Genomic DNA, 26,348 nt, shown 5'->3' on the forward strand with positions numbered 1-26,348 from the left:
TCGTCGACATGGAATGTGGTAGTGGTGGCTGGGTGTTCAATGAAAAGTGAGGGTGTTCCCCTTACGGACTAGGTGCTCTCATACACATTATAGTGTCATGCTTCATCATTTGACCACCTACCCCCGCCCAGGTAAGATGATACCACCTGGGCGGACTCTACCTCTTTGTTAAAAGAACTCTGAGGGAGTGCAATATATATATATATATATATCTATATAAGTATACATATGTCCGGTACAGTGCATCTTGCCAAAAGGCACAAGGGAACAGAGCACTGTACTGTGCTGAGAAACAAAGCACTATACTGTGCCAAAGGCAAAAATAAGTGATGGAAGGAGTAGCCGTGTCCAGGTAGCAGAAATTAACTGTTACTGTGTAATGTTTGTCTCGAATAGTTTGTGAATTCCTTCTTCTGAAGAGGTGGAGGCATTTCTGCATGTGTACAGTTATGCGCAGGGAACTACCATGCCCTTTGTGCAAAGACACATTTTTCATATGTGTAAGGAAATGTCCCTTTTTGTATGATCACCCCCAACGTTTTGGACTGATGTTACTGGTTTTCTGACTGTGACTTGCAGTGGGGTTTGCTGACCAGGCCCCAGTGCTTGGGCTCTATCCCCCAAAAGATATGTGCAAGTGTCTAAATCTTGACTGGCATATTGAACTTACTTCTGAGCCTCTAGTAGATGGTACTCTGGGCACAAAGCCTGGGCATTAAATGTAACCAGTGGCCTGCAGCACTCACTGTGCCACTACTGCAGTGACAAACTGAAAACATGGCTCTAGATCTGCCATTGCAGTATAGTCGCGCAGCTTTTAAAATGCCAACTTGACGTGGTGAAATAACCCTTTTGTCCAAATCTTTCTTTTCAATATATGTCACTCCTGAGGCAGGCCTTAGAAGCCCAAAAGGCAGGGTGCTAAATATTAAAAAGAAGGATCGGTTTCTTTTATGTTTTACATCTCCTGACAGTGAAACCTTGCACTTGTTTTCACTATAGAAAGGCTGGTATTCCCATTGGCTAACGAGGGACACCAGTCCAGCCACTAAGTGCCAGCTTCCATTTGGGACCATCAAATAAGTACTTCAAGGTATCAAATTAATTGTTACATTAAACTCAGCTTATTGATGAAGTCTAATTTAAAGTAACTTTTTAAACTTTAGAGGGTCACCACTTGCTTGCCCCAAAGTTCTAGTAGCTGTTTCTGATTAAAAACAGCAGTTGTCACCTGAGACGCCCTGCTGCCCTTCTGCCAGGAGGTGTGAAGTGCTACCAGGTACAGGAAGCAAAGTGCCTGTCAGTGGGAGCAGGTGTGACCTCTCCCGGCTTGATGGTGAGGGGGCTGTGGCCACGGATGGCAGCCAACTCTGACAGGCAAATGCAAGTCACAGTGTAGCCTGCCTTTTCTTTTTCTAGGTAGACAGGCTGGCATTTCTTTCAGACGGGGAAACCCCTTGCAGAACCGATTTTCAAGGTGGGGTGGCTCATTATACTGCACACACCTCAGGGATGTGCCCATAGCCCTGACCTAGGAAAGAAGGGTTCTCACATTTTTGATTTGGGGAAAGAGGGGCACTGTTGGATTACGTAGTGCCAATCCCCCAGGAAGTAATATAAAAGTGGGCAGAGTTGCCTGTGGAAATTTTTGCTCCACTGGCTAGGGAGTTCTTCCAATCCACAAACTCGAAATGGGTATAAAAGTGGCACCCCTGGCTACTAGACTTAGAAAGAAGAGAGGGAGAACTGCACCGGCTGGACCTGTGAACCTCAGAAAGGAAGGCTGCACCAAGAAAGACGGCACTCACTGAACCAAGACAGGAGTTCAGAAAGAGAAGGTCTGCTCTTGCTGTTGACTTCCTGGTGAGAGACCCCAAGTGCTGGCCATCCTCCCACTGAGGCCAAGGACCGCTGAGTGGACTTCAAGGGCTAATTAGCTAGCCTACTGGTAAACTTCACAAATGCACAAAGCTAAAAAAGCCCAACACCTGCAAAGTGGCCCGCTGACCAATTGCCACTGGACTTGCTCTGGACTCCACTGGTGCAGCCCATTAGATCAAGTCCCAGGGGGTCATTCTGACCCCGGCGGTCTAAGACTGCCGGGGCCAGGGTCGGCGGCAGCACCGCCGACAGGCCGGCGGTGCCCCACAGGGCATTCTGACCGCGGTGGTTCGGCCGCGGTCAGAAGAGGCAAACCGGCGGTCTCCCGCCGGTTTACCGCTGCCCTTAGAATCCCCCATGGCGGCGCAGCTTGCTGCGCCACCATGGGGGATTCTGACACCCCCTACCGCCACCCTGTTCCTGGCGGTTCGCCAATGGCATGGGCACGGCAGGGGCCCCCGTAAGAGGGCCCCGCAAAGTATTTCAGTGTCTGCTAAGCAGACACTGAAATACGTGACGGGTGCAACTGCACCCGTCGCACCCCTGCAACTCCGCCGGCTCAATTCTGAGCCGGCGTCCTCGTTGCAGGGGCATTTCCTCTGGGCCGGCGGGTGCTCTTTTGGAGAGCACCCGCCGGCCCAGAGGAAATGTCTAAATGGCCGCCGCGGTCTTTTGACCGCGGTGCGGTCATTCAGCGGCGGTACCTTGGCGGACGGCCTCCGCCGTCCGCCAGGGTCATAATCAGGCCCCCAGTCCGCAAGAGTTGCCCCAGAGGTCTTGGACTCTTGGCTGGAAATAGGGTGCACTCGTTCTCCTCACCAGGACTGCAACTTGTAAGCCTAAACTGAATGACAACTGTTTTGGGGAACAGAATCCGAGGGTCATACTGTACCCCTAGCGTGCAGGTTCGTAGGAGCCTCAACCGTCATCAAGAACAAAGGATCCCCACTGGACTGCTGGACTTTGCCTGTCCATTGATGTGGAAGCCAACACCAAACTTAAGTTGCAGAGGACCCCACCGACCAACCTGTCGACAAGAAAAAGAACCAGAAAAGTTTCTAATTGCAAAGCTAAAAATTTCATCTGGACCGAGCATGGCCCTGCCTCCGACCTGCGCTCCCTTGCGGTCGGCCTAAAAGTTTGGCTTTGCACAGACGCTAATGTTCAAAGCTCATAGACTACCGCTACAGGTGAAAAGAGGTGATTTACAAAACTTACAAAATAGCGGCGAGAATCGGCCCTCAGTGTCCCTGGTGTGCTGGAGGCACTTTCCTTTCAAAGCCTCCCACCTTTACTGAGTATTCTGACATGCACTCCACAGGCCCCCGCTTTCACTCTCCCTGCTCGTGTTTCACGGCTATGAGTGCAAAATGCTGAGATGCAGTCACCAGGGCTGTCAGGTCCCTGCATCCGGAGAGCTAAGCCCTCAAATCATCCCCACATTCATCCTGTCAGTATCTCCTCTGACTACAGCTGGGAAAGAACCTGCCTGTTTCCGCAGCAGAACTAATTGAAACCTCTGTTGAAGTATCTCTGTTGTGTCTTCTCAAATAGATGTCGTTTTCTATGTTTTTATACATTTAAGGCTACAGAAGAGGCTCTCTGGTTATGCAAATATTTTACCAAATAATTGTTTCTCTCCACGTGCATTTAACAAAAGGTGAACCAGTTTCTTGCTTTCACTTGCGATTCTATCTACTACGGAACTCCCAAGTGTCCATTGTACATGTGTAAATTTGCTGCCCCAAGCCAGATTTTTGCTTTGCATTCTGGGAGTCATAGTCGTGTTTGTCCCATTATAAAGTAGGGTCTCTGTAGTCTCAGAATGCAAAGCAAAAACCTAAACTGGATGAGCTTGTCCCACCTGGGCCAGCGGCACTGGAGAGCTCTGTCCACTAGATTTGATGTCTTTTTTTAGATCTAGGGCCTTGTATAGCGCTTAGTGGACAGGGTACTCCATCAAAAACATGGCTGATGTCCATCCTGCAATATTAGACGCGCGTTGGGCTCCAATGAGTGGTTAATTTGAGCTGGTGGGTGCCGGTAGGATCCACAGGCACTCATTTTTGTGGACCAGCCCTTTTTCCTTATTCATCCAACATTTCCCAAGATTGTGAAAAACAAACAAAGGAAAAAGAAGGAAAAGAGAAAGATGGATAATCTCTATACAGAGAATACTCAGGTACCTGCAAGAGTGAGCTACAGGGGCAAGGGGTGGTTTGTAGTGGAGTGAAGAGGCATGAGGGGGATTCCAGACTTCACAACCTTAGTATTCAGTGCACTGACATGCTTTAGTATCAGTTACAGACCAGTGGGGACAGCTTCACTCGCTGGCACTCATGTTTTTACAAATTAAGCACTGACCATAATGCACTTGGCATTTGGAGGATGGCACATCTGCCAAACTTAAAATAAAGTGCTTAGTTTAAAGTAAATTTTTCTGTCTTCGCTCGCAGGTTTCCCAAACCCATGGCTGAGAAGCTGACCCAGCCCAGGTTTTAATCTTTGCATACTGGTACTTGTAATCGTGTTCAATCATAATTTCAGTCTGACAAGTTCCCGGAATACAAACATAAAACTGGACGGAACAGAAAGTTTCTCTTGGCTGTCCTGAGTCTGAGCCAGGGCAGAGCAGATGTGCTCTTGTGTTGCACAGTCTGCTCACACTCGCCTGCTTGCTTCACTCCAGGGGTGTAACAAAGGGCCCCCCATCCCCTGCAGTGCGGAGGGCCCTTCTCAGCACCGTACACTGTGCACTGGGGATTGGGGAAGGGGCCCCTACAGGTACTTTGCAGGGGGGCCCTATGAGTTTCGAGAAGCCACTGCTTTACACATGATTACTCAGTAATAACAGAGGCAGCCGTCATTTAAAACATAACTAGGATATATTAATTTTCAACAGTCTTGGTTGAACTGAGACATAAAGAAAAAGCACAAAAGAACATAATGCTAAATCTGCACAATTTTAGACAAATATATAAAAAAAAAAAAAAATTGTTCTTGGTTGAAAGGGTCACTGGACTCTCATTTAGACTTGAATGGAAATCTTTGATAAATAAAACAAAAGCTGCCAGACCCATGCATTAGCAATACCAGTAGGTCTGGCTTGCCAATACTTTCATTGTATTTCTTTTTTTTGCAAAACTTTATTGCTGGGGAAGCTGTTTAAAGAAAACATTGGCTAAAAGCAAAACTATTTTGGTCTGAAAAGCACACCGTGCCAAAGTTCTCTTTGCCACTGAAGGGCACTACTGTGTGTGTGAATGTGTTCCATGTAAGAGAGCAGAAAGCTGTCACTCTCAGTGAAGTTAGGCAATGGCTGAAGTGGACCAGTGGCGGTCCGTCCTTTAGGGCGGAGGGGCCACGCCCCCCCCCACCTTTTGCCCCTCATGAAGAGTGTCTGTCAGGGTGAACAAAAGCAAGCCTGACAGACACTCTTCATTTTCAGCTCAGACAGCCAGGAGTGAGCCATGCGATTTGCGCAGACTCCTGGCGGCCTGAGCTGAACTTTCCTGAGCTGAGGAGGTCACAGCTCCTATGGGCGTGACCTCCTCGGCTCAGCAAAGGTGCCTTGAGGCCCTCCCCCGGGTGACGAGGAAAGCGTCACCCATTGACACTCGCCCTGGGCGCTTCAGGTTTAAGCCCTGAAGCGCCCAGGGCGAGTGTCAATCAGTGACACTTCGTTACAGAGTGGGGTGGGGTCAGCAGTCTCACTGACCCCATCCCACTCTGTAATGAGGCTGGGACTGCTGCCTTCCCTCATTGGCTGACCTCAGGTTAGCCAGTGAGGGAAGGCAGCAGTCCCAATCCTCCTGGGACCTGGAGGCTGAAGGTAAGTGTGTGTGTGTATATAAGTGTGTTATGTTTTAAATTGAATGTTTGGTGTGCGCGTGCATGTTTGAGTGTTATGAGTGTTGTTAATGGATGTGCGTGTGTGTGTGAAAGAATGAGTGTGTGCGATCTTTTAAAATGAATGTTTGGTGCATGCGTCTATGTTTGAATGTTATGAGTGTTAATGGATGTGCGTGCATGTGTGAAAGAATGAGTGTGTGTGATGTTTTAAAATGAATGTTTGGTGCGTGCGTGCATGTTTGAATGGTATGAGTGTTGTTAATGGATGTGCGTGTCTGTGTGTGAAAGAATGAGTGTGTGTGTGTGCGTGCTTCCCGCCCGCCCCCCTCCCTCCTAAAGCTGCGGCCGCCACTGAAGTGGACTAATCCATAGTCCCATGTTGTAGGCTTTAGTGATTGGAAAAACGTGAAAGACACATTAACAGACTAATGGATGAAAAAGGCTGGCTGAAAGTCACTGGATTAAGTTTAATATATCATTATACATATCTTTTAGTAAAACTAAACAGTCTTGGCTAATGCAAGACCTAAAAATAGCAAGGAAAACCTTGGAAAGAGGAGTTACAGAAAGAAAAAAAAACCTGCTGAGCTGGTAGGCGATGGTGCTAATCTGTATAGCCCTTAATAATAGTTTATGAAAAGCGTGTATTAAGTGATCAACATATTACATTTACTTTTCATTTGGACAGCTGAGTAAAATTATTAGATTATTAAGCACTGTTTATCACTCAGTGTTCAGTGACTGATACACTGGTTCTACTCCATCAAGGTGGCTCAGAAAAACACCAATTATATACTGGTGTTCCCTAAATCTCGTTTGAATACTGTGCATGAAATCTGCACACAACCAAGAAACAAACTCAGGCCTGCTGAGGATCAAGACACTGTAAACAAGCATTGCCAAAGCCAGCAGGTCTCGAATATACAAGAGCTGTTGGCTTTCGCAATGTGTTTCAGCCATGTTGTACACCAGTGTGGCTGCTATTAAGCATGGCTAAAAGTTAGTGGTGTGGCCTGGGGAAGTAGAATGGATTTGTTGGAGTGTAGTAGAGTGGAGTAGGGGGAGCAGAGTGTTCTAGAGTGTCGGAGGAGAGTAAAGTTCAAGGGTTCAATGGCCGAGAGTGTGGTTGAGTGGTATGGGTTGGATTGAGGTAGTGGGGTGGACTGGAGTAGAGTGGGTGGATTGGATTGGAGTAGAGTGTGGTTTATTGAATGGAGTGGGATGATTTGGAGAGGGTGGATTGAAATGGGGGAGGTGGGTTGGAGTGGGGCAACTAGATTGTATTGGAGTTGGTGAATTGGACTGAAGTGATAAGACTAGGGTGAGGTGGATTGGATTTGGTGTGGTTTTCAGTGGGGGTAAATTAGAGTGGGGTGGATTAGACTGGACTGGAGTGGGGTGATTTGGAGTGGACTATAGTGGGGTATATTGGACTGAAGTGGGGTGGATTAGACTGGAGTAGAGTGAGGTATATTGGACTAGAGTGGAGTGGGTGGATTGAAGTGGGGTTGGCAGGTGGATTGGAGTAGGGTGGTGTCGATTGGGGTGGCATGGGTTGGGGTGGATTGCACTGAGGTGGGGTGGGTTGGAGTGAATTGCACTGAGGTGGGGTGGATTGGACTAGAGTACGGTGGATTGGACTAAAGTGGGGGGATTGGACTGGAGTGGATGGATTGGGTTGAGGTGGATTAGGGTGGGGTGGAATAGAGTGGGGTGAGGTGAATTGAGGCAGAGTGGGGTGGATGGATTGGAGTGGAATTGGTTTTTGTAGTGGGGTGGATTGGAGTAGAATGGATTTTTGTAGTAGGGTGGATTGAACTGGAGTGGGGTGTACTGGAGTGGGTTGGATTTGAGTGGTAAGGACTGGAGAGGGGTGGATTGGAACAGAGTGGAGTGAATTGGATTGGAGTAGGGTGGATTAAGATGGTGTGGGGTGGATTGGATTGGAGTGGGTGGATTAAGGTGAATTTAATTGGACTGGGGTCGATTAAGATGGATTGGAGTGGAATGGTCTGGAGTGAGGCGGGTGGATTGGAGTGGGTGGATTGGGTTAGATTGGATTGGGGTAGGTTGGATTGGAGTGGGGTGGGTTGTAATGGGTTGTATTGGAGTGGGGTGGATTGGAGTGGGCAGGGTTGGACCGGAGTGGGCTGGACTGTAGTGGGCTGGGTTGAACTGGAGTGGTTTGGATTGTGGAAAGGAGTGGAGTGAGGTGAGGTGGATTGGATTGAGTGGGGTGGATTGGATTGCATTGGGGTGTGGTGGATTGGAGTCGGGTGGATTGAACTGGAATTGGACTGTACTGGGGTGGATTAGATTGGTGTGGAGAGCAGTGGATTGGATTGCTGTGAAGTGGTTTGGGTTGGATTGGAGTGTGGTGGATTATGGTGAAGTGGGTTGGACTGGGGTGGATTAAGGTAGATAGGATTGGAGTGAGATGGGATGACTGGAGTGAGGAAGAGGGATTTGTGTGGGTGGATTTGGTTAGAATGGATTGGGGTCGATTGGATTGGAGTGGGATGGGTTTGATTGGAATGGGGTGGGTTGGAATGGAATGGGGTGGATTGAGTGGGATGGGTTGGATTGAAGTGGGGTGGGTTAGACTGGGTGGGGTGGTTTGGAGTGTGGTAGAATGGATGAGTAGGGCAGATTGGTATGGATTGGAGTGGAGCAGATTGTTTTGGATGGTGTGGGGCAGATGGTTTTGGATTGGAGTGGGGCAGATGGTTTTGGACTGGAGTGGGGCAGATTGGTATGGGGCAGATAGTTTTGTATTGGAGTTGGGCAGATTGTTTTGGACTAGAGTGGGGCAGATTCTTTTGGACTGTAGTGTTGCAGACTGAAGTAGGGTAGATTGTTTTGAACTGGATCAGGGTAGATTATTTTGAACTGGAGTAGGGCAGATTGTTTTGGATTGAAGTGGGGTTTACTGTTTTGGAATGGGGTTGGGCAGATTGTTTTGGACTAGAGTCGGACAGAATGGAGTAGAGCAGATTGTTCTGGTTTGGAGTGGGGTGGATCAGATTGAGTGGGGCGGATCGGACAGAGTGGCGAATTGGAGAGTGGTGGATTGGTGTGTGGCAGATTGTTTTGGTTTGGAGTGGGGCAGGTCAGAGTGGGGTGTATCTGATTTAGTGAGGCAGATCGGAGTGTGGGGGATCGGAGTGTGGGGGATCAGATTGTTTTGGATTGGAGTGGGGCAGATTGTTTTGGATTGGAGTGGGGCAGATTGGAGTTGGGCAGGTTGAAGTAGGGCAGATTGCTTTGGACTGGAGTGGTGCAAATTTTTTGGATTGGAGTGGGACAGATTTTTTGGACTGAAGTTGGACAGATTTTTGGGATTGAAGTGGGGTTTACCGTTTTGGATTAGAGAAGGGCAGACTGTTTTAGACTAGAGTTGGACAGATTGAGTGGGGCAGATTTTTTTGGTTTGGAGTGAGGCGGATCGGATTGAGTGGGGAGGATCCGAGTGGGGCGGATTAGATTGGAGTGTGGCGGATTGGAGTGGGGCAGATTGTTGTGGATTGTAGTATGGGAGATAGTTTTGGTCTGGAGTGGGGCAGATTGGAGTGGGGCATAGTTTTGTATTGGAGTTGGGCTGATTGTTTTGGATTGGGGAGGGGCAGGTTGTTTTGGCCTGGAGTGGAACAGACTGCTTTGTATTGGAGTGGGGAGATTGATTTGGATTGGAGTGGGATGGATTGAAGAGGGGCAGACGGAAGTAGGCCATATTGTTTTGAACTGGAGTAGGGCAGATTATTTTGAACTGGAGTGGGGCAGATTGTTTTGGACTGAAGTGGGGTTTACTGTTTTGGATTGGAGTTGGACCGATTGTTTTGGATTAGAGTCGGTAGATTGGAGTGGGGAAGATTGTTTTGGACTGAAGTGGGGTTTACTGTTTTGGATTGGAGTTGGGCAGATTGTTTTGGATTAGAGTCGGACAGATTGGAATGGGGCAGATTATTTTGGGTTGAAGTGGGGTGGCTCGGATTCAGTGTGGCTGATTGGAGTGTGGCAGATTGTTTTGGTTTGGAGTGGTGTGGAGCAGAGTGGGGTGGATCCGATTGAGTGGGGCGGATTTGAGTGTGGGGGATTGGAGTGGGGCAGATTGTTTTGGATTGGAGTGGGGTTGATTGTTTGGGATTGGAGTGGGGCAGATTGGAGTTGATCAGGTTGGAGCTGGGCAGATTGTTTTGTATTGGAGTGGGGCACATTTTTTTGGATTGTAGTGGGACAGATATTTTGGATTGTAGTGGGACAGACTGTTTTGAACTGGAGTGGGGCAGATTGTTTTGGATTGAAGTGGGGCTTACTGTTTTGGGTTGGAGTTGGGCAGATTGTTTCCGACTAGAGTCGGACAGATTGGAGTGGGGCAGATTGTTTTGGTTTGGGCTGGAGTGGATCAGATTGGAGTGTGACGGATCAGATTGGAGTGTGACGGATCAGATTGGAGTGTGACGGATCAGATTGGAGTGTGGCGGGTTGGAGTGTGGCAGATTGTTTTGGTTTGGAGTGGGACAGATTGTTTTGGTTTGGGTTGGAGTGGGACAGATTGTTTTGGTTTGGAGTGTGACGGATCAGATTGGAGTGTGACGGATCAGATTGGAGTGTGACGGATCAGATTGGAGTGTGACGGTTGGAGTGTGGCAGATTGTTTTGCTTTGGAGTGGGACAGATTGTTTTGCTTTGGAGTGGGACAGATTGTTTTGGTTTGGAGTGGAGTGGATCAGGATGGAGTGTGACGGATCAGATTGGAGTGTGGCGTTTTGGAGTGGGACAGATTGTTTTGGTTTGGAGTGGGACAGATTGTTTTGGTTTGGAGTGGGGCTTACTGTTTTGGATTGTAGTGGGGCTTACTGTTTTGGATTGTAGTGGGGCTTACTGTTTTGGATTGTAGTGGGGCTTACTGTTTTGGATTGTAGTGGGGCTTACTGTTTTGGATTGTAGTGGGGCAGAATGTTTTGGATTGTAGTGGGGCAGAATGTTTTGGATTCGAGTAGGGCAGAATGTTTTGGAATTCAGTCGGCCAGATTGGAGTGGGGCAGTTTGTTTTGGTTTGCCGTGGGGCAGATCAGAGTGGGGCAGATCAGGTTGAGTGTGGCGGATTGGAGTGTGGCAGATTGTTGATTGGAGTGGGGCAGATTGGTTTGGACTGGAGTGGGACAGGTTGTTTTGGATTTAGATAGGGCAGATTGTTTTGGATAGAAGTGGTGTAGAATGGAGTGGGGTGGGTTGGTAGGATTGGAGTGTAGTGGATTGAGATGGAGTGAGGTGGATTGGACTGGAGTGGGTCAGATTGTTTGGGACTGGAGTGGGGCAAGTTGGAGTGGGAATGATAGTTTTGGATTAGAGAGGGACAGATTGTTTTGGAGTAGAGTGGGGCAGATTGTTTTGGTTTGGAGTGGGGCAGGTTGGAGTAGGGTAGATTGTATTGGAGTGGGCAGATTTTTTTGGATTGAAGTGGGGCAAATTAGAGTGGGGCGGGTTGGAGTAGGGCAGATTGTTTTGGATTGGAGTGGGGCAGATGTTTTGGATTGGAGTAGGGCAGACTGTTTTGGACTACAATCAGCTAGATTGGAGTGGGGCAGCTTGTTTTGGTCTGGAGTGTGGCGGATCAGAGTGGGACAGATCAGAGTGGGACAGATCAGAGTGGGGCAGATCAGATTGAGTGTGGCGGATTGGAGTGCGGGAGATTGTTTTGATTGGAGTGGGGCAGATTGTTGATTGGAGTGGGGCAGATTGGAGAAGGGCAGGTTGTTTTGGATTGGAGTAGGGCAAATTGTTTTAGATTAGACTGGGGCAGATTTGCGTGGGGAAAGGTTGGAGTAGGGAAGATTGTTTTAGATTTGGAGTGGGGCAGATTGTTTTGGATTTGGATGGGGCAGATTGTTTTGGATTTGGATGGGGCAGATTGTTTTGGATTTGGGTGGGGCAGAATGTTTTGGATAGACGGGGGTAGAATGGAGTGGGGTGGGTTGGCAGGATTGGAGTGTAGAGGATTGGGATGGAATGAGGTGGATTGGACTAGAGAGGGTCTGATTGGAGTGAGTCTGATTGCTTGGGATTGGAGTGGGGCAGGTTGGAGTGGGGAAGATAGTTTTGGATTAGAGAGGGGCAGATTGTTTTGGATCGCTGTTTTGGAGTGGGGCAGATTTTTTTGATTTGGAGTGAGGTAGATTGTTTTGGATTGGAGTGGTGCAGATTGAAGTGGGGTGGGTTGAGAGTAGTGGAGTGTGGTAAATTTGAGTGGATTGGGGTGAGTGGTTTGGATTGGAGTGGGGCAGATTAGGGCATACTTCATGATTAAGTATTAAAGCATAATTTCGAAAATTCAACAAAAGAAAGAAACAATGTTGCTTTGCAATATTTAGAAAAAGATAATAGCCATCTTTTGATAAGAGCCCACGCGCAAAAACAATGCAAAACATCAGTGCAAAGTGAGAAAAGTAGAGTTGGCAAAATAACACAAAAAGTTAACTATAGAAAATACAACTTTGCAATTTTGTTTGGCCTGCTGTGCACTTTTTTGCCAGTCACGCACCTTCTGTGTGTAGGGCACTAGCAGTTAAATAGAACAAAACAGTAGCTCAACCATGTCAGGAGCAGTGGACGGGCACTGATTAAATTGAATCAATCACTGCTTAGTTCCTGTTCCACGGACAGGAACACAGATGATGATACACCCGCTGTGATCAACTGTGAGGCTGTAAAGAAGAGTGCCCAGAAAGTCAAGAAATGATAAGCAACAGGCAGGCTCCAAGCCCTTTTCTAAATACAACAGCGTCTTGCACGGGATACGCATGCGCTAGCACAAGCTATCACAGGCGCGACCCTGAAAAGTACAGGTCCCAGTTCACAAAGGAGATGGTGAAAAGTGAAGAAATATGTTCTTGTAATATTACTCCTCTATTTGGAGCAAATTTCCTGATTTGTTTTTTTCATTTTCACAGAAATCGGGGAGTACCCCTGGAAACTCCAAGAGTGTACTCTAGGAGTGCTCACGTGAGTAACTTAAGCATCCAGAATTTCCCCCATGTGGACATTTTTGCCTACAGAAATGTACTGCAGAGTGCATTGGGATATGTATCTCATGTCTTGTAGTTTGTCCTTACGGAACATATTTTTGCCTGTGAAAAACCCCATAGTCTAAAATATGAGAGTGTTGCATCATCATGCATATTCTAACAAGTAATGCCAAAGCCAATAGGTCTATTGGCAGTCTTATTGGCTTCGCCAAAGTTTTTTGCTGAGACTTTTCCTCATCAGCAAAAAGAGAAAAACAAGCATTTGCAATGCAATGAGTCTTGTGTTTGCTCGAGTTAGAACTGTTAGCGTTGTAAATTCCTAACTGGACTTTTCTTGCCACATAAATTGAAAGTGAAAAGTAAAATAGTTGACATAAGCAAATCAGTACAAAGCGCCATGGCTCCCTGCGTAAATGTCTAGAAAGGATCATGGCTGGGAAATTGCCTGGGAGGAAACTCAGAACACAAAAGAAGGGACATTTCACAAAATGCCCCAATAAAAATTAAGTATTTAAGTCAAGCACAACAAAGAATGAATAGCAAGAGTGGGCGTGGTTAAAAGCCCACAGAGAAATTATAACAGGCCAGAGCGCTTGTGCTCGACCCTAAAAAGTGTAGTGACGTCTGTGCGCATGCGTCATCCCGTGTGGGCATAAACATTGTGACACTACAACGGCCCTCAGTAATAGCATATACACATGCATGTATCACCATGCATGCACACGCAGAAAGCACGATGCAGCCACCATTTTAAAAAAAAAATCCACGATGGTGGACGTCAAACTTGGAGAGGTAAGTAAAATTAATACATTAACGTGCTCACAAGCACATTCCAGAAAAGGGGTTGCCCAGCAGCAAATAGCGGCTTCTGGGCCCTCCAAAGAAATTTTAAGAAAATCATTTTTTTTAATGAACATGAAGACTAGAGGGGAGGTGCAGGGGAGCAACAGTGTAGCGTCTGGGGCGAGAAGTCAACGCAGGAGGAGCAGGGGAACAAAGGAGGAGCTTGAGGCCGAGAGGAAGGAGAAAAACTTGCAGATTTTACCGCTTCATTTTTTTTCATGCTACCGTGACAATATCCGTGTGTCCTGTAATGGCAACTGCAATATTTTTGTTCAAGTCGCAGCCAGCCAATTGGCGAGCTTTGGATTGGTAAACCCAGTGCTGTGTTTGCAGACACAAAATAGACAATGGGAGAAAAAGCTGTTTGTCAAACTGCATTTAATTTTTTTTTTTTTATTGGGGTCTGCAGATGGTTTGCGAACCCATGTTAGTGACAATCAGCGAACTAATGGTCCATATATTTCTATCCTCCAAAGCTTAATCAACAAGTTACTTCCTTGGGTCAAGTTTTATTTCCATGCTGCTTTTGTGTAATTCCGTTCATCTGTTGCTTCTTGTGGGAATTAAAATGGAAATATCACTATTTTTTTGCACCCACGTTGTTTTGCCCCCCAGTTGACAGATTTTCAGATTGACAGCTGTGTGTATATATATATATATATATTTACAAACCAAAGGTTAATGGGATGTTATAGTTTAGTTTAGATTTCACACATAGCAACACCACAAAATGAAATGATGGACGGAGTGCTGAAACTTTTCAAACACTCACCCCCCCAGTCACAGATCTGGGTTTAATCCATTGTGATTTTGCTCACCGCATCACCCCAGTTTGGACCCAGCCACATGCAAATCAGTCTTAACCCTGCTCCCCACAGGAACAGTCAAGCCCAAACTGCTAGGTCAGGTCCTTCCTGAACTGGAAGCAAGCATCCTAGATTTTACACACCCAAAACCATAGAAATTCATCAGAAACTCTAACTTGTGACCTAAGGTAACTAACTATAACTCGTGCACTCGCCATGCACAGTTTTCTCATCACATATTTTATTGGAAATGTTGCAGTGATATTATCAATGATGTCATAGAAGATGTCATTCATGTCTGATATAATATGTGGGGTTATTAGCAGTGCATGGTGCGGGCATTCGCAAATGGGGTCTTGATCTTGAAATAAGTTTATAAAAGCTGGTGTAATGCACTTCACACTGAAATCTGTACACGCTGCTTGTTACATCATTCATTTCATTCCTCCTTTATTGATCTGTCAGCCTGTAAACATTGACAAATCCAGAAAACCATGTTTGCTCTGAAAGTACTGGGTTTGTCCAATATGTTTGAAATCCACAATTTATCACTCTATTTTCTTGTGTTGCTTCTGAGGAGAGGCCCACTTGCAACGGTTTGAAGGATTAGCTCAGACTCCATTGCTTGAAGTATTAGAGTAACCCCCCCCCCCCCCCCCCCCACCCCCTCCAACACACACCTGCCCCTAGTACGGGTCTAGTTGCACCTCTACTGGGTCCCCATGGATAAATGCACAACCAAGCGCACACGCTGCACCCAAAAGTGGTATGAGGTCAAACATTTGGTAAATGTGTGCTGAACAGAAACTGTGTAATAGTGCATCACATTAGCACCAATTATTGAAGTGAAAGCAACCAAGACTTCAGGTCCCAGGATGCATTAGGATAGTAAGTGAAGCCCAAGTGTGGCGCCCTCACAGCATGGGGTCAAAAAGGTGCCCATGGGGTCAAAAAGGTGGCAGTGACGTGCCATAGGAAGAAAACAAATATATATATATATATATATATATATAGACACTTCTGCTGTATCCCAATTATTTTACCCTTCAGTCTGAGGCTCACTTGTGAGAGGCGAATGACCCTGTACCAGCCCTGCCGCCTGGCTGTAAATCCCAGGCTTTTCCAGCCCCTGGGGTGACCTTCCTGGCCAGCAAGGTGTGCCCTGTCCTGTGTCCGGCAGCCAGAGGGGCACTAGGACCAGGGAGCCCTCCCGCCCCTTCTCTATTTTCCGCTGTTCTGCAGGACTGAGCAGGAGGAGAGGAGATGGGGCTTAAACAGGCAACTCAGCTGTGTCTATAAGAGCCGGCCGGAGAGGGGGGCGGGGGAGCAAATTCATCCGCCGCCTGCGGAGTCACGGGGAAAAATATATACAGCCGGTGCGTTTATCCATCACCGAGGAGGCTCCATCCTCTCTCACTCACCAGGATCCCTCCCACCATCACCGGGGAGGCTGTTTTCTCTCTCACACACCAGGATCTCCCCTCCCTCCAACATCACTGAGGCTCCCGGCTCACCAGGATCCGGCTTCCCTCTCCACCATCACCCAGGAGGCCGCCTCCTCTCTCTCACCAGGATCTGCCCGCCCCCTCACCATCACCGAGACTGCCTTCTCTCTCCGGTACACCGAGATCCAGCTTCCTCTTCATCACCCAGGAAGCTGCCTCCTCCCTCACACACCAGGGTCCGACTTCCCTCTTTTCCATCACCCAGCAGCCTGGCACAGAGGGACTTTCCTTGTACCCTGCTCTCCATCAGCAGGGACCTGCGTCTTCCAGAATTCGGCACCCATCTCTTGCCGCATCCGGGAGTCTCTGCCCACCTCCTGCCCCGTCCATGATACTGCCACCTCCAGGGTTCTGCCCTCACCTCCTGCCCCAGTCAGAATCTGCACCGACCTCCTGCCGTGTTCAGGATTCTGCTCCCTCGATGAACCTGCATCCCCCGCCCGCCTCATCCAGGATTCTGCGCCTAGATCACCGTCCTGCCAGGATTTTGCCCCCACCACCCTCCTAGTCCAGGAGCCGGGTACCTCCAGGATTCTGGACTTGTTTCTTCCCTCGTGCAGGGTCTTGCCTCGTCCTTCAGTCTGCACCCACCCCCTGCCTAGTCCAGGATTTTGCCCCCATTTTTTGCCTCCTCCAGGACTCCGAGTGAGCCCGCGCCTGGGACCCTCCAGCCCCACCGAAGATGAGGAGGATCCGAGCCAATGCTATCGCCATCCTCACAGTGGCCTGGATTCTAGGCACTTTCTACTACTTGTGGCAGGACAACAAGCCCCCGCCCCCTGCAGCCTCCCTCCGCGGCGGTCCCCGGTCCGCGGGGGCCCGGCTGGAGGCGCACCGTGAGGACCGGACCCTCCCGCTGATTGTGAGTACATGGGGGCGACGGGGTTGGGGGCTTGCACACCCAGAACATACCTAAACCGGGGTCTGGGTGTTAGAATTAAGGACCTGGTTTCTATATAGCTCCTAATAACGCAGGTGAATGAGTTTCTAAGCACTCCAGTCATGATGAGTATGTGCATGTAAGCACCCCCAATCCCTGGCACTTGGTGTCTAAGCACGAACAGTCCTGGAATCAACTTGTCTCAAAGCATATTCAGTCCTTAAAAGTGGGTGTTCGCCGGTTTCTAGGGACATCCTTGCCTCTCTGTTAGAACTGAGCTTGTTTCTAAGCAATTCTTTCTTTGATAATGTCATGGACGTGTTTCCAATCACTGCCCTTCCTTAATCCGTGGGCAGAGCGACCCATGGTACCGAAGTGAGCTAGTTTCTAAGCGCTTCCAAGCTTTGGGTGTGCATGCTTCCAAGTACATCAATCTTTTATATTGTGGTGAGCATGTAACAAAAAAAAAAGCTACCCATGATGCCAAGGTAAACTAGATTCTAAGCGCTTCCAAACCTTAGGTGACCGAATTTCTGAGAACATCAATCTTTAATACTGGGGTGGGCATGTTTCTAAGAAAAGCGACTCATGATACCAAGGTAAACCAGCTTCTAAGCGCTTCCAGCCCCTAGGTGAGCGTGTTTTCAGACACGACAATTCTTAATTGGGGAGTGGGGGGCCTTGGGGGCATGTTTTCGAGCACTCCTAATCCCTTCGAGGGGATGTCTCTAACCACACTCTGGTCTTCTGTAAAACTGTGGTGACTGTGCGTGTAAACACCCCCACTCAGAACCAGGATTTAGCTCCATTTGTAATTTGTACAGTACCTTCTTGATGACCTGTTGTCCCCCCCCCCACCAGAGATGTTTCCAGTCCTTAAAATGGAGCCTGCACTCTGATGGAGTGGAGAGGCGGAGAGCGAGGGCTCCTTTAGTCCTGCATTTAAAATGAGAACATGCAGAACTACAAGTACCAGAATGCAATGGGAAACATAGTACTGGATGAATTAATCACGCCTGAGTAAAGACGCGTTGAGATCGTGTTCGTTCTGGTTGGTCTTCTAGGTGGGGGCAGTGTTGTGAGTGTCCGAGAGATGCCGCAGGCCGCCCCATTTTTTACCCCATAAACCCCAAAGATGCGAGGTCAAGGTGGCAGCCGATGGTGAACTGTAGGCAGGCGATGGCGGGTGGGCGTGGAGGACATGAGTGCACGTCTGACATTGATTTCTTTGTGTGTATATTTGGGAGTTCTTGCCGGTAACCATGACAACGTGTACAATGAACGAAAGGCGCCAAACAGATGAGGAAACATGGATTAGGGGGGCTGCTGTTCTCTGAGAGGGTAGTTTGGAAGCAAAACGAGTATCGTAGAAACCCTTATTAAATATATAGGGCGCGGGCTCTGCAAGTTTTACCTCTTCTTTTGTGGGGGTGCCGCGGGGAGGTGGGGACGGGTCTCCCTGAACAAGAAGTAAGGACGATATCTGAGCCCCCACGAAATCTGTTCGCAACTGGGTTACAATTTACAGGGGGACTTTCGGCCACAGACACGCCATATTTCTTCCCTGGTCTTTTTGTGTCGTTCTTTTCCCCGATCATCCTAGCCTAGTACTTCGGTGCACTAGGTCTAGTTGCTGAGTCACGACTACAGCTCCCAGGGTGCTTTTGGGTTCGTATGTAGCGCAGTGAACTAACCTACCTGTAGGCGCTAAAGCTCGTGGAAAGGGTGTTTCTTCTTGTGAACTTGGGTGTTATTTAAGGGCTCCTCCGCAGGGTTTCAAACATTCAGGATCGGGTATAGTCTCCGTTTCATGCTGTAGTACTTACTTAAAGTATATACATTACATGACTTTTCTGACATATAGTATTGAAACATGTTTTTATAGCGCTTGCTAGTGATGTTTTAAAGCGCTTCAAGTAAAATAAGAATACCAATTTGGTTTATGTATGGTGCTTGTTACCCATTGTGTCCTATGTGTGTGTGAGTTCTGAAACTCATGAAATACTTGGCTCTTTGACTCAACCAGTGGACCCCGAAGCGCCTAGATACTCTCTCGGATCACAAGCAGCGCTCGAGAAATCGATTATTTTCTCGGCACTATGGGCGTCTTCAGTGCTCCGCGCAGACTTGGCTTCGACATTCAAAGAGCATGTTTTTCTTTAATTTTGCATCCACAGACATCATGCTATTTTTGCTTACTTCCAAAGCCCACTTTTTGTGCGGCCAGTCAGGCTTGTGTTTTTAGGTGATCTCAGGACTGGCTAAGAGCAGCAGAGAGCACAACACTGACACACAATCACCGAGAAGCGGGGAAAAAACAGAAAAAAACTCCCTGGGGGGAGCAGCTGTTTCATTTCAGACGAACGGGTGAACGAGCGCGCAGAATCCGAGCTGAGGCGACTCTCAGCACAACTGAATGTTCAGCCCCTTCCAGCCCGATCCTTTGTACACGCTTGCACAAAGAAAACTGTTCCAAGCGTCCTCGGTTTTTCACGGAGACGCGAACGGACCAAAGCACTGTGAGAAAAGATGGTTTGCATAGGGTCACACAATTCATTCAAGCAGGGAAGCTGAGATCCGACACCGGGTTTCTCAGCACCACAGGGCAAAGCGCCAGACCGTGCCTGCCAGGGCCAGGCATGGGCAGCTAGTTTGTTCAGGATCCCACTGGAGCAAGGAGGGGAAAAAGCAGGGAACTGAGCGCTGTCATGCGTGACGACTTAGCCTGGCCATGTCCTGGTGACGTCAGACTGAGTGTGCTGAGATAGCGCGGTGAGTGAGCGCCAGGTCTAAAGATCTGTCACCAGTTATCTCCTAATTGTAAATACCGCGGCACAGCGCTGATCCACCTTTCATCCTTCGGAGATCGATAACATCACTCGGATTATTATACTGTAGGGCTGCATTGGTGTCCTTGTGGGGCGGGGCGCAGGAACAGGCTCGCTGACTCTTAACATTGTGGAATCAGCTGATTTCCGAGACATCGAGGACAGCCCCCCCCCCCCCCCCCCCCCCTTACGGAGGGAGAAGGAGCCGCGAGCAGGGCATCTCTGCACCTGGGCCTGCAGCTCTTGCTGTAAAAATGGAATTTTCTAGGATTACAAACTTTACCAAATCTCCTGAGCCCAGGTAGCTCTGGTGACGTCAGCATGTGTCCGGCACCTCGATGGCGGGCTCACCCAAACAATGCAAGTGTGTGTTAAGGACTTTAAAATAACCCGTCTCTTTGGAGCTTTCAGGCCACTATAGGGATGATTTATCTGCCTGTCTACCTAGGTCAGTCCGTCAGCCACCATCCATCCATCCATCCATCCATCCGCTCTAGCTTTCTTGACCCACCCATCACTCAACCTGCCTTTCCCTCTCCGTATCACTTCACCCGGTCGGTCTGTATCTCAGCCGCCCGTCCATCTGTCTCTCTTCTGAGCCATCCAGTCGGTCTCTCTGTCCGTCACTCCAGCTACCTATCGATGCACCCACCTGGTCTCGTTCCCTGTCTCTATGTCCCTCTGTTCACCCACCAATTCATCCACCTTCCGACCCATCATTCTACCTATCGACTGCCTCTCCTCCCTGTATCCCTTTCAATCGATGTCCCCTCAGCTCCCTCTCCCAGACATCGCTCTAGCTTGATTTTTCTCTTTATTTATTTATTTCTGCATGAAGACGTTGTTGAATATGAATGCTGCTGACCAGGGTTCTAATCCCAGCTTCAACACTTAACATGAAACCTTGTGATTCTAGACAAACTGCTTTATACCTCCAATTATACACCTGCGTGAAAAGCAGCAGTTTGCTGATTGGTACTGTCAGAATTATGTTCCGTTTCCATCAGTCCCCGCATCCGGTACTGCTCTGTGCAGAGACCTCAAGTTTCAGACGCTCTCTGTAAAGCGCCGTTAAGCTCCTCACGCTAAATCAAATACTTACAAATATGTATAAATAAGGGCCCCCGTCTGCACACCTCACTCTGTCCTGATGTAACCGCCATGTTGTTATAAAACTCTGCCACAAGATAAAACCATCAACCGTTTCTAAGCACCTCTTTCTGTTCGTCTCTGCTGCAATCTGCCCCTGCTTGGCTCCCAGATTCACCCCGAAGATAATTCATTCTCTCTCAAAAGACTGATGGCTCCATTGCTTAATTTGTAACTAAAAACGTGCCGGTGCCCAAAGCTCTCCTATGAAAAACGCGGCCGCTACAATTAAACGTGCGCACACAGAATACTGAGGCAGCGTGATCGTGAAGCCATCTCGGGCCTCTTTAATCCAATTACAGCCACTCCCTGCCCCTTCAGCTCACTCTCGCACCGTTTTCTTTCGGAACATGATTGCTGTTTCTTCCACACACACACACACTCTCTCCCTCTCTCTCTGACTTCCCTAAAATCAATGATTTTGCCTGAACATGCTCCTGGCTTCCCCATAAAGTCGCTGTTTATCCCGAGTAAAATAATTCACTGCCACCCGGTGTTGCTCCATTTGCCGGACTCATTGCTTTACAAGCATCGGCGGCCCTCTGCAGGTTCACCAGCACTGTAGTTTGGGGTTACAAGTTGACCTTCCGGTGTCTGATGCCACACACGTGTAGATCTTCTGTTGTCTGATGATACAGACATGTAGAGAGCCTGGTGTCTGATGATGCCACTGACGTGTGGCTCTGGTGTCTGATGATGCTACAGACCGTAGCTCTTCTGGTGTCTAATGCTACAGATGTGTAGATCTGGTGTCTGATGCCACTGACGTGTAGAACTTCTGTTGTCTGGTGATACAGACATGTAGATCCTCTGGTGTCAGATGATACAGACATATAGATCGTCTCTAGTGTCTGATGATGCCACAGATGAGTAGATCTGTTGTCACAGACGTGCAGGCCTGCCGGAATCTGGTGATGCCACAGACGTGTAGATCTTCTGGTGTCTGATGATACAGACATGTAGATCGTCTGGTGTCTGATGATGCCACAGATGTGTAGATCTGGTGTCTGATGATACAGACGTGTAGATGTCCTAGTGTCTGATGATACTACAAACGTGTACATCTTCTGTTGTCTGATGATACAGGCATGTAGATCGTCTGGTATCTGATGATGCCACTGACCTGTAGATCCGGTGTCTGATGATGATACAGACATGTAGATCGTCTGGTGTCTGATGATGCCACAGATGTGTAGATCTGGTGTCTGATGATACAGACGTGTAGATGTCCTAGTGTCTGATGATACTACAAACGTGTACATCTTCTGTTGTCTGATGATACAGGCATGTAGATCGTCTGGTATCTGATGATGCCACTGACCTGTAGATCCGGTGTCTGATGATGATACAGACATGTAGATCGTCTGGTGTCTGATGATGCCACAGATGTGTAGATCTGGTGTCTGATGATACAGACGTGTAGATGTCCTAGTGTCTGATGATACTACAAACGTGTACATCTTCTGTTGTCTGATGATACAGGCATGTAGATCGTCTGGTATCTGATGATGCCACTGACCTGTAGATCCGGTGTCTGATGATGATACAGACATGTAGATCTTCTGTTGTCTGATGATACAGGCTTGTAGATCGTCTGGTGTCTGATGATGCCACATATGTGTAGACCTCGTGTCTGATGATACAGAGGTGTAGATGTCCTAGTGTCTTATGATACTACAAACGTGTACATCTTCTGTTGTCTGATGATACAGACATGTAGATCGTCTGGTATCTGATGATGCCACTGACCTGTAGTTCCGGTGGCTGATGCCACAGACGTGCAGATCTTCTGGTGTCTGCGGCAGGGTATGAGGACATTCATCTCTGTTCCAGTGAGTTCAGGTCACACTGTTGTCATATTTGGGTTTGTTCTGCCTTCCGGGTCTCTCCTTGTTGCCCCTTTTCGATCTCTATTATGTGGACTCTGCTTCTGTGGTTGGACGTTATTAGTCTGTGATTGGTAGGGATTCTGCACAGTGAGTTACTGTTCTTCCGTGGTCTGTTTATGTGTAGTGGCTTGCAGCATTTCCTTTGCTTCTCTCTTTGGGATTCCCAGTCATTTGTAAATGTGCAGGTCTGGCGTAGAGGAAGCTTTATCTTTATAGCAAGCCTCACGTATTTACATAATCCTAAATAAATATCCATACATGTATACTTCCCCAGAGGAGCTTTGGCTCAGCTCTCTTCACTCATTGGACTGTTAAACTGTCATTCACATTTAGTTTCACCTACCACAGCACACAGCAAGGCTCAGCCCACTTGGCATTGGCTCTCTTAGACATCCGCCTAAAAAGTAGTGCACTCCAGTGCCAGGATTTGTGGCCTAGTTTCTAATTTCATTTGTATTTATAATTTCTTTTTATTAACTTTTAAACTTTTGCTTTCTATTGCATATGCTTGCAAACAACACTCAGATTTGTTAAGGCCAGGCACATTGGCTTTGTCAGTGCTTAGTGTTTTAGGTCTTGGGGTAGCAAGGATTGGGTAACCTGATGTTTCATTTTCCTTTTTCCTTTAGGAGGTGCTCACATCTCTTCTTCATGATTGTGGGGTGCTTTCTCAGCTGTTAGAAGCTCGTGTTATCCCAGTTCATAGAGGTGGTTCGGATGTGGATGTGAAACGTGTGGTTCCCCTTCAGTCCAACTAATCCAGAATTTTGCAGTCTGTTGTTTTATATTTACTGTGCCATAACTCATGATCAGCTTTTCACGACCAGCCACTCCTGGTTCTGTGCTTTACTGGCGCCGAGACTCCGCAGTTTGCTCTGGATTCAGGACTGCTTTCATTCTTTGCATATAACTCTGTCACCTGATCAGCCCACATGATACCTAGCGATGCAGAGTGTAAAAAGGCCACTGAACCCTGCATTCCTAGGTTGTTATGGACTGAAGGGGTGACGGAGGTCACTGAACCCTGCATTCCTAGGTTGTTATGGACTGATGGGGTGACAGAGGTCACCGAACTCTGCATTCCTAGGTTATGGACTGAAGGGGTGACAGAGGTCACTGAACCCTGCATTCCTAGGTTATGGACAGAAGGGGTGACAGAGGTCACTGAACCCTGCATTCCTAGGTTGTTATGGACTGATGGGGTGACAGAGGTCACTGAACTCTGCATTCCTAGGGGTGATATGGCCTGATAGAGTGACAATGGTAGAAATGGTTTACGTCACTGAACCCTGCATTCCTAGGTTTGAAATGGACTGATAGGGTGACAAAGGTCACTGAGCCCTGCATTCCTAGGTTGTTATGGATTGATGGGGTGACGGAGGTCACTGAACTCTGCATTCCTGGGGGTGATGTGGACTGATAGGGTGACAACGGTCACTGAACCCTGCATTCCTCGGTTTGATATGGACTGATAGGGAGACAATGGTCACTGAACCCTGCGTTCCTAGATGTGATTTGGACTGATAGGGTGACAAAGGTCACTGAACCCTGCATTCCTAGGTTTTATATGGACTGGTTGGGTGATAAAGGTAGAGCTGGTTTATGTCCCTGCACCCTGCATTCCTAGGTGCGATATGGACTGATAGGGTGACAAAGGTCACTGAACCCTGCATTCCTACGGGTGATATGGCCTGATAGGGTGACAAAGGTCACTGAACCCTGCATTCCTAGGTTTTATATGGACTGGTTGGGTGACAAAGGTAGAGATGGTTTATGTCACTGAACCCCGCATTCGTAGGGGTGATATGGACAGTTAGGGTGATAAAGGTAGAGGTGTTTTACGTCACTGAACCCTGCATTCCTCGGTTTCAAATGGACTGATATGGAGACAAAGGATTCTGATCCCTGCTTTCCTCGGTTTGATATGGACTGATAGAATGACAAAGGTCCCTGAACCCTGCATTCCTAGGTGTGATTTGGACTGATAGGGTGACAAAGGTCACTGAACCCTGCATTTCTAGATGTGATTTGGACTGATAGGGAGACAAAGGCCACTGAACCCTGCATTCCTAGGGGTGATATGGACTGATAGGGTGAAAAAGGTCACTGAACCCTGCATTCCTAGGGGTGGTATGGACTGATAGTGTGATAAAGGTCACTGAACCCTGCATTCCTAGGTTTTATATAGACTGGTTGGGTGACAAAGGTAGATATGTTTTTTGTCACTGAACCCTGCATTCCTAGGGGTGATATGAACTGATAGGGTGATAAAGGTATAGGTGTTTCACGTCACTGAACCCTGTATTCCTCGGTTTGATATGGACTGATTAGGTGACAAAGGTCACTGAACCCTGCGTTCCTAGATGTGATTTGGACTGATAGGGTGACGAAGGTCACTGAACCCTGCATTCCTAGGGGTGATATGGACTGATAGTGTGATAAAGGTAGAGCTGGTTTATGTCTCTGAACCCTGCATTCCTAGGTGGGATATGGACTGATAGGGTGATAAAGGTAGAGGTATTTTACTTCACTGAACCCTGCATTCCTCGGTTTGAAATGGACTGATAGGGAGACAAAGGTTTCTGATCCCCGCTTTCCTCGGTTTGATATGGACTGATAGGGAGACAAAGGTCACTGAACCCTGCATTCCTAGGGGTGATGTGGACTGATAGGGTGACAAAGGTCACTGAACCCTGCATTCCTCGGTTTGAAATGGACTGATAGGGAGACAATGGTCACTGAACCCTGCATTCCTCGGTTTGATATGGACTGATAGGGAGACAAAGGTCACTGAACCCTGAATTTCTAGATGTGATTTGGACTGATAGGGAGACAAAGGTCACTGCACCCTGCATTTCTAGGGGTGATATGGACTGTTCAGGTGATAAAGGTAGAGGTGTTTTACATTACTGAACCCTGCATTCCTCGGTTTGAAATGGACTGATAGGGAGACAAAGGTCACTGAACCCTGCATTCCTCGGTTTGGAATGGACTGATAGGGAGACAATGGTCACTGATCCCTGCTTTCCTGGGTGTGCTTTGGACTGATAGGGTGACAAAGGTCACTGATCCCTACATTCCTAGATGTGTTATGGACTGATTGGGTGACAAAGGTAAAATACTGTTCCCTGCCTGTAATTCTCTGATGGAGACGTTGAGTGAGATTACCGGGCACCGCCCCAGCTGCTGTCTGCCTAGTTTCCCTCTGGCAATGCCCCTCACATGCCCTGTTCTAAAAGACATGTTAAATGTTTGTCCCTTGCCTACACAACACCTCCTGTGCAGGTTTCCAGCCTCACCTGGGCCAGGTGGGCTCTGTCCTCTCGCTGTGGGACAGAATGCTCCGGTCCTCGCCAAATAGTTACGCGCCTGATATTCCAGTTTGGGATGACATGTGTTTTCCTTCCTCGCAGACATGGCAGGGGGCTGGCCTCGAAACTCAGACTGAAAAAATATTGTGATTCAACATTCATGTATTTTGCGGCACGCCTCATGTTTGCCATATCCCTGACTTCAAATGTCCGAATCAAAACTATCTCCGACTTCCGAACGAGAAGTACGGTTGTACTCCCTCCGTACTCCCTCTGTACTCCTACTGTACTCAGTGTACTCCCTCTGTACTCCGTCTGTACTCAGTGTACTCCCTCTCTTACCCGGTGACTCTGCCCTAGAGGACAGCCCTTAGAAGAC

At 48.0% G+C, this 26,348-nt stretch overlaps 1 protein-coding gene and 1 long non-coding RNA gene across 2 annotated transcripts in view; one reads left to right on the forward strand and one right to left on the reverse strand.

The window, feature by feature from the left end:
• Nucleotides 1-26,348, reverse strand: part of LOC138260459 (uncharacterized) — a 442,993-nt gene that overhangs the window by 66,298 nt on the left and 350,347 nt on the right. The gene's annotated exons all lie outside the window — the stretch shown is intronic.
• The window catches only part of GALNT16 (polypeptide N-acetylgalactosaminyltransferase 16), a 386,127-nt gene continuing 375,438 nt past the window's right edge, over nt 15,660-26,348 (forward strand). Inside the window, exon 1 of the mRNA XM_069208972.1 lies at nt 15,660-16,774. Within this exon, the coding sequence (XP_069065073.1) occupies nt 16,595-16,774 (180 nt within the window). The 5' untranslated portion in view covers nt 15,660-16,594. The remainder of the gene's footprint in view (nt 16,775-26,348) is intronic.

This window comes from Pleurodeles waltl, chromosome 9 (assembly GCF_031143425.1).
Source record: "Pleurodeles waltl isolate 20211129_DDA chromosome 9, aPleWal1.hap1.20221129, whole genome shotgun sequence".
Classification (NCBI taxonomy): domain Eukaryota; kingdom Metazoa; phylum Chordata; class Amphibia; order Caudata; family Salamandridae; genus Pleurodeles; species Pleurodeles waltl.